The 14,245-nt window shown below is 37.6% G+C and overlaps 1 protein-coding gene across 1 annotated transcript; it reads left to right on the forward strand.

Moving 5' to 3' along the window:
• Positions 1–930: 930 nt before the first annotated feature.
• LOC115970238 lies at positions 931–14,242 on the forward strand (the record flags this gene model as incomplete). Its single annotated transcript, XM_031089899.1, has 11 exons — positions 931–1,134; positions 1,258–1,363; positions 6,253–8,177; positions 8,266–8,799; positions 10,155–10,525; positions 10,721–11,202; positions 11,486–11,538; positions 11,623–11,730; positions 11,814–13,603; positions 13,852–13,960; positions 14,223–14,242. Coding segments are annotated over exons 3-11 (5,382 nt in total), but the record flags the coding sequence as incomplete, so codon positions are not given.
• Positions 14,243–14,245: the final 3 nt, after the last annotated feature.

Here is a 14,245-nt window from a genome sequence, read left to right on the forward strand (position 1 = left end):
TGTATGAAAAAAGGAAAAAAACATTTTTATACAGAAAGACAATAAGAAAAAACTGACTTTTTATAAAAATTTTTATTTTTTAATTAAAATAGTATAAAAAATTCCTAAAAATAATCCATCAATAAAGTTACATACCCACTTTTTTTCTATTAAGCTACATAGACAAGAAAGGAAATATTTCTGCCAAGAAAAAAAAAGGCCTTAAAAAGAATTACTATAAATTATTGTTTAGAGTCCTTATTTTCAATTGACACGACAGGACATTCCGGAGCGGACCCTCTTGAAAAAAAAATGATCGGCAGCCGTTGGATCATTACACTCTAGTACTAAACAAAACAAAAAAGAAATACAGTAGTATCATAATTTTTTTTTTGGGAGTAGCACTTATTTTTCAGAGTCAGAAATTTCGAAAATCTTGGCTTCGGTGCTCGATCAAAGCGATACAACTTAATTACTGTATAGCTTTCCAAAAAAAAAAAAAAAAAAACTTATTACTGTATAGTAACCATGATCCGACGGTCCAAAACAATCCTTATCGTGTGCACAACTTTTCGTTCCTAGATAGGAGCCATATACCTCTCTGACCCGATCTAACGGTCTCTCGCCACGTGTCCTTCCAACATACGGATTCGTATTTTTATTTTTTTTTTAAAAACCATTCAACTCTAATGTCACACCTCTCCCAGTCACAGCCTATTCTTGATCCATCCACGTGTCACGCTCTCACTCTTCCGTTTCAAATCCAACGATAGAAAACACACCCGTTACGTAAAGGACCCAGGACCGGGCAGTAACGAAGGTCAAACTTTGAGACGCTTTCGTATCCCGAATCGTAAGAAGCCACGTGTCAGTGACGTTACGTTTTATACCCGTCGGATCAAAGCCATATACGAATGCCCCACTTTTTTTCAAATTCGATCACAATCACTCATTTTTCATATTTTTTTTTCCTCCTAACTCTCTCTCTCTCTCTCTCTCTCTCTCTGCACAGAGACAAAGGAAAACAAGTAGCGAAGAAAACAAAAAAAAAAAAAACCACTTTGAGAAACCTCTTTCTCTTCCTCTCTCTCTCTCTCTCGCCGTCGATCGCCTGAACCCTAATTCGATCCACCGGAAACCAGAACAACTCCGCCGGTAAGTACAAAAATCTCCGGCGACCTTGTGTTTTTGTATTTGAATTCGTCGGAGAGTGAAGTGTTGGAGTGGTTGAGAGTAGTGAAAAATACTAACCCTAGGAGTTTGTTTGGTGTTTGGTAGTGAGAGCAGTAGATGAGCGTACGATTGGGGAGCAGTTGAGAGATCAAACGGGCAGGATTTCGTCACCGGATGGAGGGAGGTAGCGTCTCTAGACTTACTTGTTCTGGTACTGTTCATTTCCTACATTTCTTAAACAGTGATAGGGCTTTTCTTTTCTATGTGCATTAGTGCAAAGCTGTTGCTTCCTTTGCTTTCAAATGGTGAGTTTTACATTACTTTCATTAAGTTCTATTTTTTTTTTTTTTTTTTGTTCATTATTTCATATAGCTTACTTGTTTAGCGCCAAGACGAAATTTTTTTGGTTGGTTACTATTCAAATTGATTGAAATTGGTTATTGGTTCGTGTTCGTATTTGTTTCAGGTAGTATTAAAGGTTTTAGGTCTATGATATGAGCTCTTCGAATAGATTGATTTAGTTGATTTGATGGATTAGTAGACTTTTCAGTAGTTAACTGAGTGATAAGTGATAAGACAAAAAGAAAGCTCAATCCTTTTTGTATATGTATTGAACTTTGGGAATACTAAAGATATTGTGGTGCGGTTCCATCCATAATCAACATAGGGGTATTTCAATAATAAGATGTCAAATACTATTTTGGAAGTAACATTTAGGGTCCCATTTGGTCTGTGCTGCTAACTTATTGACGCTGATGGTAGATTTTAAGTAAAGAGTACTGTTGGTTTTGGATTTGGACGGAAGACCGGAGACGGTAGATGTACCTACTTTAGCACAGCCTAAATATAAATATATTTTGCTGAATCCACAGGATAGCTTGAAACACTGAATACAAAAATACAAAGGAATACTATATTGATCTTTAATTAATGTAAAATGTACTAGTAATTCATTCAGATGCTGTGTTCATCATAGTGAGCATGAAGTAATTCTCATTTTTTAATAAAAGTTTAGTGCTTGTAAAGGAGAGTAAAATATACTTGTGAAATAACTGGAGGTTTTTTTTTTTTTTTTTTTTTGAATCAAACAAAAATGGAAAGATGTTTGCTTTGAATCATGTTTAGCCATTTTCTGAATGCAATTGGAGGATCATAGGAACTTCCCAGTTGTTAGTTTGGATCACATGTTATTTGTATGCCATCTGTTAATGTAAGCAGACTTTAAGCACACAATTCTGCTTTATCATGTTAGTGGCTCTAGTCCTATCATAGACTGCTGTCCACATATAAACACTCCTATAGTAGACCTTATTACTCTTATGTTGGATAAATAGGAGTTCTATTTTGTTTGGTGCATTAAAGATGGACTTTTTATTTGGCTACTGTGGGTGTTTAGGACTCTTTGAGCACCTATTACCTTGGATGTGTAGCCCCCGGCCCCACACACCAGGTAATTATAGGGAGGAAACCCTTGGGGGTAGTTTGAATCTAAGACGTTATGGATTTCTTGAGGGCTTGGTAACCACTAGACCAACCCATTGGAGTTCCAAGATGGACTTTTAAAAAAAAATTTATTTGAAATATTCATGCTAGATGATCATGTATCCTGATAGGACTTATAAAAAAAAAAATTTATCCTGATAGGGTTTCTTGTTAACCAAGAATGTGCTTCACTTTGTTATTTCTGGATGCAACTATATGGCGGTGCTTCTTGACCAATGTCTTGTTATGCTTATGCGTGAAGGGCTACTTATCAAAAAATGTGCAGTGTCATTATTCTGAATTAGAATAATCTTTCTATTATCAGTCTGCAAAACATTTATGGATCCAAGGAGATCCCCCTTGACTTGTATTTAGTGAAATCCTGTGACTGAGATGTAGAAAGTTGTATGTTTGGATTTTTTTTTTATGTTTGACATACATACCATGAAATTCTTTCCATCAAATATTATACTCACGAGTCTGACTCATGATTTTTGTACATTGTGTTTTATTTTTAACTTAGGATTTGAATTGTTATTGTCTTTCTCTTGCTTCCTCTGCCCCCAATTTGGGGTGCCCTTTTGTACAGTCCACATGTACATCGGTTGCTTCCACATTTGTGCACTCTAATTGAATTTTATTGTTCATCAAAAACAATAAAATTTATCTTTTTTAACCTGTCCACAAAAAAAAAAAATTATCTTTTTTATTTTGATTTTTTAGACTTTGTTGCTACATTATTGTTAACTACTTGTAAAATGGGCATGGCCATCAACCCTTTTTTTTTTTATAGGTAAACGAAAATCTATTATAAATGAGTAAAAAAAGGAAAAGTACAAGTTGTTCATGATGATGAACAACAAGAAATAAAAGAACAAACAGCACAACAAAAAGAGAAATCAGGACACTAAGCTAAGGGAAGCCATAAACTCAGAGAGAGTAGAGCAATCCATAAAACCCCAACAACGAGACCACTCAAATAGACTATGTTGGCATAACACCTTTAGCTCATCCAACGTCTTCTCATTATCCTCAAAGGAACGACGATTTCGTTCCAACCACACAATCCACATTAAGCATCTTGGAACCAAATTCCAAACGTCCGAATTAAGATTCTCAAGCCACTGATGCCAACAAGATAGCAAACCCGCCACTAATCCTGTCATAATCCAATGAATACCAAAAGCCTGAATCATAAAAGTCCATAGGGAATGAGTAACAGGACAATGAAGAAGAAGGTGGTCTACCGACTCCCCATCACAACAACACATGCAACACCAAGAAGCCAAAGGGCAACCCCTAAGCATTAGATTATCCAAAGTGAGGATCTGACTATGAGCAGCTGTCCACAAAAAGAACGCCACTTGCCTAGGAATCTTCGGTTTCCAAACACCCTTCCAAGGAAACAAAGAATTCGAAGCACCCCGAATCGCATGGTAATAAGACCGGGTGTAAAACTTACCATCACCTTTTAGCCGCCAACAAAGGGTATCACTTCTATCACCCCGAGGAATACAATATTGGATAAGCTGGAGAAGAGAATAAGATGCAGTTAACTCCCAATCTTCAAAAGCTCTATAAAACCTTAAATCCCAAACTAGCTATCTGGGTGGAAGCGTCTCTATTTATCTAAGGGTGGTAGGCTTATGTTACTAAAGAGTACGCTCTCAAGCCTCCCAACGTACTTTTTATCTCTTTTTACTATTCCTAAATCTGTGGCTGCTAGAATGGAATGTATTCAGAGGAATTTTCTTTGGGGATCTTCTGAGGGGAGTTTCAAATATCCTTTGGTGGCTTGGAAAAAGGTATGTTTACCCGTCGAGATGGGTGGTTTGGGGATAGAAGTGTGGTGTCTTTTAATCAAGCTTTATTAAGAAAATGGTTGTGGAGATATGGTCATGAAATTACCCACCTTTGGCGGCGAGTTATCTCCACAAAATATGGTGAGGGTCAAGGGGGGTGGTGTACTAGCATCAACCTTGATGCTGAACAAATTAAAAGTCACAGCAATCACTATAGAATTTGAGTTAAGTAGCTTAGTTGGCATTTTAATATCAAGTGTTTACATACATGTCCAATATGTTGTTTCTAGAGTGACTTTGACATGTAAATATGTAATTTATATGATTAATATTTTGACATTTCAATGATTTGTAAAAGTCACTGGTTTTGGGCTGTCTTCTGTGGCTGGTTGTGGTTGGTCTTTGATACACATTCAGTCAGAATACAACCAACTATATCCTTTATTACTAGTGGACACATGCTATGTGTGTACCTGTGCAACTGTTATTCTTGTACTGTGGGAATTGAGATTAACCTAGCAATATGTACTCTAATTATTTTATTTACAAAAAGAGAGAAGGAAAAAATAAATTTTAAGCCAATGATAAATTGATAATTAAAGATGATAATTTCATTAACTGTTAGAATTGAGCAAGAGGTTTCTTCTAAAATTTCCTGTTGCCCAATGTGGGATCTGGCCACCTTTTATTTATTTATATTTTTAGCCCTCTATATCATATGTCTTCATTTTCCATTCACTCTATATCATCAGTATCTGATACAAAATAACATCATTTTCAGTATCATCATTGTTATTGTTGTTGCTATAATTATTAGTAGTATCCTGCTCCTCCTCCTCCTCATTGTGATGGAATTCAGTGAAATGCAATTGAACGATGATGTCTTTGAGTTGTGCATACAAATTTGGTTGTATATATGGTTATTTGGACAAAGTTAGTTTTGGGATGTTATAGTTGCCGATTGATTAGTGTGAATCATGGTGAGAATATTTTAAATGGTGCTACCACCTAATGGCCAGTGGTACTTACCAGGTGCTATAGATAGTTCCTCCCTATAGTGATGCTTGCAAATTTACTTGATGTTGAGTCCACAGTTTTCTCACTTTAGCCATATCGTGGCATGTTTCTTGTGTCTTTTCATTGTTTGGATTATTTATTGGATTTAGTTTTAGTTTGATCTTCTAAATATGTGATTGCTTCTTTATAAACCATGTAAAGTTCTCTTGGGGATGATGATTTGGGACTGTTGTTCTTTTCATTTGCACTACACCCTGTTTTTGTCTCCAGTTTTCGTTTTACTTTTTTATATGACCCTTGATTGTTTCAATATGATTACTGATTGCTTTTGTGAATGTTGTTGTCGTTACTTTAGCAACTAGTTAAGCACCCCCCCCCCCCCCCAAAAAAAAAAAAAAAAAAACGATTTCTATTCTTGCTTTCATTATTTTACTGAAACCTATTTTATCATTGTTCTACATATACATTGTATTGCTAATTTGTGAAGAATATGAAGTTTTTGAATGAACATAAGTGGATGATATCATTTAAATATGGAAGAAATAACAGAGGAAGGGTCTTTTTTGTCCCTTCATTTTTGTTGAAATAGGCTATGAAGGACCTTTTGAATTTTGGTGATCCTTTTTATTCTAACTGTAATTATGTGTGTCATAACTTTTCATGTACTATTGTATATTGTCATTTTACTCTGTAGCCTGAAATGTTGAAGACATGATCTGTGTATATGTGCACCCTATTCTCTGTCTTCTTTTATCTCTCAATGTTTGTCTCTCTCTCTCTCCCCTTTTCTTTGTTGCAGGGATACACCCATGGATTATGATGACAATGATTTTCAAAGCCAGAATCTTCATTTAGCTGGTGAAGGAAGCACCAAATTTCCACCGGTTTTGCAGCCATATGCTCTTCCCAAGTTTGATTTTGACGACAGCCTTCAGGGGCATTTAAGGTTTGATAGCTTGGTTGAAACAGAAGTTTTTCTTGGCATTGAAAGTAACGAGGATAACCAGTGGATTGAAGATTTCTCTCGGGGGAGTAGTGGGATAGAGTTCAATTCAAGTGCAGCTGAATCTTGCTCTATATCAAGGCGTAACAATGTTTGGTCTGAGGCCACTTCCTCAGAATCTGTTGAAATGCTATTAAAATCCGTCGGGCAGGAGGAAACTATTCTCAGACAAACTATTGTTGAGGAGTCAGATGCATGTGATGAACTTGGTTCCTTAACCAAGCAAATGGAGCCTAGTCTGAAACATGATGATGACATTCTTCCTAAAATAGGGGATGATACAGATTTAAAGTCTACATTACCACAGGATGAGATTCCTGAAAACTTTTCTGTGTTAAAAGAAGATATACCAGTTGAGCCTTGTGTTGAAGATACTTCAAAAACTCATGAAGATGAGTTTTCTGTGGATGGAAGATCAGGTGAACTGGATCCAAATGCTGTCAGTGTAAAGGGTGGCTTACCTATGATTGAGGAAGATCCGTTTGCTGATAGCAAATCGGATGTTGCAGATAGAAGAGATATCAATCCTTTGGTTGATGAATATGTGGATCATAGGACCCAAGAAGATTTTTCTGCTTCAGGGATGCAAGTTGATAATATGGTTCCCTGTGCACAAAATATCATTTCAAGTGGTGGTGAGCTGAACGATGAAGATCTCCAACATGAGATAGATGATGTTGGCAATATGAATTTGGATGGATTGCAAACAAGAAATGATGAGCGAAAGGAAGAATTTCATGTACTGAGCAGAGAGGCAGAGAATTTGGATGGCAATGCAGTTGAAAGTGGTACCTTTCATTTGGAAAACCCTCTTGGCTCAACCTCAAAGGTAGAATCTGTGGAAGAAGGAAATGATATTGAAAATCGTATCATTAATGTGGAGGAACCTTCTAGTATGGTAAACAAGGTTGTTTCTGCCTTGCATACAGCGGAACAATGCACACAGGATGTAGATTCCAGAATTCCTGTGGAGACCAGGAAATGTGATGCGGTTTTGTTCAAAGACAAAGAGTTTGGTGAACCTTCTAAAGTAAATACACATGAGGTCTCACCAATGGCCTTTGAAGGTGATACTAATTTTGAGGGTTATGCAGTGCAAGTCAGTGGTCCTGAAGCTGGGATCTCTGCAAGTGTTGAGCCAAAGGTGGATGCCATTGTGCAGCTAACATATGGACAGGAAAGTGTTGTTGAGAAAGATAATTTGTTAGAAAGTAGTCAACAATTAGATAATGAGATTTTAGTAAGTAAATCTGAGGCATCTTTGTCATCCAAGGAGGATAATAAAGTTTCCAAAGTTGAAGATAAAGAAAACAGTAGTAGTCATATGGGAGGTATTTCTTCTGTGACGGTGTGTTCTTCAGCTGAATTGCTTAGGGAAGCATGTGAGACTGGAACTCTGAAAGTTGGTCAGGTTGTTTTTGGAGTGTCTAGGGAGAATCTGGTTGCTGAAGACCATGTCTCGTCTTCCATTCTGGATGAATCCACTCAAATATGTGAAGCAGATAAAATCTATGGACAAGGTGATGTTCATAAATGTGATATAGATGTTTCGATTAGTGATGAGAAGAGCACAAAGTTGCCATCTGAATCTAGTAACATGGATTGTGTGGTGGATGGATCTCTTATCGTTGATAAGGGAGCTGGGACCTCATCTCATTGTGAAGGTAGTGCTGGAAATGAGCCCGTTATACTACTTGATGTCACTGTTAGCAATGAATCAGGTATTTTATAACTTATCCAATGATTGTTGATGCTTATACATATGCATGAAATTTAAAATTTGAGTTTTTTTCTTTTTCTTTTTGGCAGCATTAAATGCTACCTTGGAAAATGCTAAGGTGGCATCCTTTGACATGACTGGTGTTCTCCAGCCTTCTGAGAATGTTAAGACTATAGATGGGGTTGGTGATTATAAAGAGGTTATAACAGTATCTTCTGTTGGGGGTTTTACTTACTCTGATAAGGAGTCTACTGCAACCAAAATATCTACAGAAGCAAGATTATCTACTTTGAAGGAATCTTCAGAATTGGAAACTGAGCCAGGTCCTGCTTCTGAAAGTGAAAAAGATGCATCTTTTGATACTGTTGGAAAGCTTTTACAAAAGACAGTTCATCAATCGCTGCCAAAGGCAGATACTTGTAATGCAGAAATTCAGAGTGAAGTTCAAACAGTGGTTGTTAATGAAGTTAACCAGGAATGCATTAGGGGGACTGAAGTGCATGCTGTTATCTGTGATGTAGCAGCAAAAGAGGGTGGTGCTGCTGATGCAGTAACTTTTCTTGAAAAGCGTGAGGAGGCGACTGTAGAAGAGAATCTTGAAAAGGCATCCTCAGAAGCTTCAGGTAGGCATTTGTTATTCACAAACACACAAACATCTTCTGGTTAGTAACTGTTGAAAATTAAACTGATTTGAAATCTCTCGAGTCTTCTTTCTTGATCTTGAGTTCAAAACTTTTCCCACTCTATCTCTTGTTTAAAAGTTAAAAATGCTACATGTTGGACCCCGCTTATTGAGGGGATAGTTTGGGTCCAAATGTGGGGGAAAGTGTAAGGATTAAATTTACCCTTTCATAATAGCTTTAGCTTTTGGGATGGGTAGTCATTTATCCATTACATTTTAAACCCCATAGTTTATGGTGGTTTTAAAACCTCACTTTTAGAAGTGCCAAATTAAAATCTGTACTTTCAAAATCTTTTTAATTCTATTACAGTGACATCATGAACAAAAAATGCTTAAACAAATATTTACATAGTTTTTGTAAACAAATTATTGTTGACAAATATCTTTTTAAAATCTTTAGACCTAAATTAAGTTTATCCATTCAAAGTTTTGCTTCTGATATTTGGAATCCTCAGAATATGACAATGTGCATGCAAAGGTCTGACATGGGGAAGGATATTTTTCTGACAGTTATTATGTGGAAATCACACTTTGATATGCAGTGGTTAGATCTTGTCTTAGGATATGCAAAGGCATCTTGATATATATTCCCACTTGAGACCAAGTATATATGCCATTGGTCTGGATTCTTTCTAATTTTTGGTGACAAATTATGTTTCCACAGTCGGTTAATCTATTTTATGGCATGCTATTTGATGTCATAATTCTTGTCTAATGTGTAATTTTGATACTCGTCTATGTACTATATGTAATCTTCAAAGTAATGACTGCAATATGTGCTGTACATAATTGGTCAAATGAGATGCTTTTCTCCCTTTCATTGTTGGCTGAGAGGAAGAGAGGTATTATATTCTGAGTAGACCCCTTGTGAAGCAAACTTTCTGTATGAAGAAGTATGTTGTAGCTTTAAAGTTTGTGTTGTTCAAAAATGCAATGCTTCACATGCTTCCTGTTCTTTGTCTTGTTAATACCTTTGTGGAAAATAATAATTTTTAAAAAGTAAAAGAAAGGACAAAGAAGCCTATAGGAAAAATATATTTCGAGCACTGACTAGCATTCAAAGTTATGGATTTTTCTGTGGGACCTGTAAAAAAGGACATTAAGATGTTGTGGAGACAGGTTTGAAGTAAGAGTTTTAGTTCACTTTTGAAGGAGTTTAATAATCATGTTTGTTGGAGTCTTCTTTGTTACTTGATGTTTGACATCAAAGTCTGACATCTATTTTTTTCCCAGTGTAATTTTTTTATTCTCATTACTGATTTAATTTTGTGGGTGATGTTTTAAAACTCCATGAAGGTTCCTTATCTTCTGCTATTTGTGCAATGGAAAGTGGAAGTGCTTCTAGCAATCCTGATAAACCTACTGGTTCCCCTAATATTATAACTACTACCGAGCTTTCTCAGAGTGAAAAGGAAAAGGAGGGAGTGAGGGCATTAACAGAGGAAGAAGTTAACAGGTCCACTGATAAGAAAGCCCCGGTTGCTGAGATTGATGATGTAGAAACTAGCAATTCTTTGTCAGTTTCTGGGGATCCAAAAGGAAAGGACAGTTCCAAAGATGAGCAGAGCTTCTCTTTTGAGATTGGTTCATTGGCAGATTTGTCTAAAAAAGACACTGGAAAGAATTCACAACCCTTTCCTTCTATTTCTGCTGGCAAAGTATTGCCGGTAAGTTGTGTGTTAATAGATGACTTTGTTATAACCTTCCATCTTTAATATTTTTTGTGGCTTAATTTTTAATTATTTTCTGTTTATCTGGGGAAGATCATTATGTTGATATATGTCTAAAAATTCTGGAGGGATCTATATTATGCCCTTCGACAATTAATAACCTTTTATCCTTACCAAGAATTACTTTTGAAGATTGTAGAGGGTTCTCCTTCAACTTCTGGTTTAGGCCAAATGGATGCCAAGATATCACAAGATAATTCTACTGGAAGTCCACAAGTATCTGAAGGACAGATTACACGTGGTGGTTCAAAAGGTACTCATGAGCGTAAGACAAGGCGGGCATCTGGTAAGACGGCAATTGGAAAGGAAACTCCTAAAAGGGGAAATCATGTGAAAGAAACAACTCCTACAAAACAATCAGAAAGAGGAGATAAAGCAGCTACTGCATCCCTGAGCCCATCTGCAATTTTCCAGTTTGTGCAATCCAGGGAAATGCAGCATTATGGGCATGTAGAAGGCAATAGTACAAAGCCAATTTTTGTTATCACTGCTTCGGCATCTAGTCTGCCAGATTTGAATACTTCAGCTTCACCATCTACATTGTTTCAGCAACCTTTCACGGATTTACAGCAAGTGCAATTGCGTGCTCAGATCTTTGTGTATGGAGCTTTGATGTGAGTCCTTTTCTCATATGAAGATATTTAGGATTAATGTAATTCGTTTTTGTTTTTGATAAGTAAAGGATTGATTTTATTCATTTTAATGGCCATGCTATGATTGAAGAAACCTACCCAAAGGGCACCACCGGTTCCCTTTGAGATTGGATGTTAATGAGACGTTCTTCTATTTGTAGGATTAGTGGATATTTTTCAATAAGATAGGGAGGGGGTTGGGGAGGGGGGGTGGCACTTGGCACCTTAATTATAATATTTAAGATGCATTTGAAATTTTATGCAGTCAAGGAACAGCACCTGAAGAGGCACATATGATATCAGCATTTGGTGGACCTGGTTAGTTTTCTATATCTCCCTGTTATGTTTTCCCTTTGGGTATTCATTGCATACATGTCTTAATGTCTGGCATTGTGCTTTTAGATGGTGGAAGGAATGTTTGGGAGAATGCCTGGCGTGCATGCATGGAAAGGCTACACAGTCAAAAGTCTCATCCCGTTACCCCTGAAACCCCATTGCCATCACGTTCTGGTATTTCTTTGGATTTGAAGCTGTTTAGTTTCTCTCCTTATTTGATTGAGTTTGTAACCAGGATTCAGAATTCACATCTACAGGTGCTAGGGCTCCTGATCAAGCAAGCAAGCAAAGTACACTTCAAAGTAAAGGTGTCTCCTCACCTCTTGGTCGAACCAGCAGCAAGGGTACTCCAACAGTTGTAAATTCGATGATACCTCTTTCATCACCATTGTGGAGTATGCCTATGCCTTCTGGTGATGCCTTGCAATCTAGTGTCATGCAAAGAGGTTCAGTCATGGATTATCAGCAGACACATAGTCCATTGCATCCTTTTCAGACTCCTCCAGCTAGAAACTTTGTTGGACATAACACTCCGTGGATATCTCAGGGCCCCTTTCGTGGTCCCTGGATGGCTTCTCCACAAACTTCTGCACCTGATGCCAGTACTCGTTTACCTAACACAGAAGCAATTAAGTTGACTCCTGTCAAAGAATTTTCTGTGCCGCATTCCTCTGGTATAAAGCATCCAGTGGTTCATAGTGGGGTCCCTACTAGCACTTCCCTGCTTGATCCAAAAAAGGTAACAGCATCACCTGGAAAGAATTCTACAGATCCGAAGTCTAGAAAAAGAAGAAAAAATCCAGTTTCTGAGGATCTTGGTCAGATTGTTTTGCAGTCTCAATCTCAACCTGAGCCAGTTTCAACCCCTGCTGTTACTACACATCTGCCCACTTCTGTTGCCTTTACAATGCCCACTGGTTTTGCATCTAAAGCCACTTCAGAAAAATTTGTTATATCTGAATCTCCTATATCATCCATGGATCACCTCCAAAAAAAGGCAGACCAGGATGTACAGCAGAGGGCTAGTTTGTCAGAGGAAACCCTTAGTAAAGTTAAGGAGGCTAGATCACAGGCGGAGGATGCTGCTGTCCTCTCTGCAGCTGCTGTTAGTCACAGCCAAGAAGTTTGGAGTCAATTGGAAGAGCGAAAAAATTCTGGATTGGTGTCAGATGTTGAAGCTAAATTAGCTTCTGCAGCTGTTGCAGTAGCAGCCGCTGCTGCTGTTGCAAAGGCAGCAGCTGCAGCAGCCAAGGTCGCATCAAATGCTGCACTGCAAGCAAAGTTAATGGCTGAAGAAGCACTTGTTTTGAATGGTTATGGCAATCCTAGTCAAAGTACTGGAACTTCTCTTCCTGATAGTATGAATATTTTGGGACAGGCTACTCCTGCATCCATTCTGAAGGGTGATAACAGAACAAACACCTCCAGTTCAATCATTATAGCTGCTAAGGAGGCTGTTAGAAAAAGGGTTGAAGCTGCTTCTGCTGCCACTAAAAGAGCTGAAAATATGGATGCGATTGTAAAAGCTGCTGAGCTGGCAGCAGAGGCCATATCACAAGCTGGAAAGATTGTTGCAATGGGTGATCCTTTGCCGCTGACTGAACTGCTGGAGTTTGGTCCAGAGGGTTATTGGAAAGTATCCAGAGAATCTACTGAGCTTGTTGGGAAATCAATTGAGGTAAATAGAGAACAATTAAGCAATGATATTGTTGGAGAGGGTCCAGATACTTCTACAAAGCATCAAAAAGACGGACCATCGGTGAAAGAAACTAAGAGTACTACACATGAGAAGTCACATCTTCAAACAGAGATGCCAAAGGAGTCAATGGTGGATCATATGAGATTGGTAGATGGAATTTCAGCGCCTATTCCAACTAATGAAACAGATTCAAGAGTTCAAAAGGGCCGAAAAGTTTCTGATTTGGCAAAAACCATTGGTGTGGTTCCTGAATCTGAGATTGGATCAAGATCTACTGTTCGGAATGAGTATGAAAAGGCAGCAGAAACTTTTAAAGAGGACAGCATCAAGGAGGGTTCACATGTAGAGGTCTGAGGCCTGAAATTGATTTTGAATTCTTGAGTCTTGAGTCTTAACTCCTCTTTTTAGAATGGGTTTAAAGTAAAATCAATTTTTTTACACACCATTGCATTTCATGGGACTTGAGTTCTAATTTTTACCTTGTTACCTTCCAAATATCTGCATGCTTTGAAGTTTGGTGATTCTGTTGGGTTGTTAGGTCTTCATACTTACTTTCTTTTTCTTTTTCTTTTTTTAACTTGTTGATTATATTTTAGGTTCTTAAAGATACAGATGGATTTAAAGCAGCTTGGTTCACGGCCAATGTATTGAGTTTGGAGGATGGGAAAGCATATGTCTGTTACACTGAACTTCAGACAGACAATGGTGAGTTGCCATGAACTTCTGTCAAGTGTACCTATGCAGCTATGCCATAGTATTTCTTACTCTTTTGCAACCCAGATTTTGAGCAATCCTGCCTAGTTGTGTGCGTGTATTTGCATGGACTCCTTATTTGGCACAACAATTTGTTGCCAAGAGTGTAACCCATCCAGAAAGGAGATTATTGAAAAAGAATGAATTGTGCTTCATGCATTTACACTGATTGATTATTCACTTAGTATATATTATTTATTTCCCAACTTTCCAGTGGAGGGACAGCTGAAGGAATGG

The sequence above is a fragment of the Quercus lobata genome, chromosome 12, assembly GCF_001633185.2.
Source record: "Quercus lobata isolate SW786 chromosome 12, ValleyOak3.0 Primary Assembly, whole genome shotgun sequence".
NCBI classification, from domain to species: domain Eukaryota; kingdom Viridiplantae; phylum Streptophyta; class Magnoliopsida; order Fagales; family Fagaceae; genus Quercus; species Quercus lobata.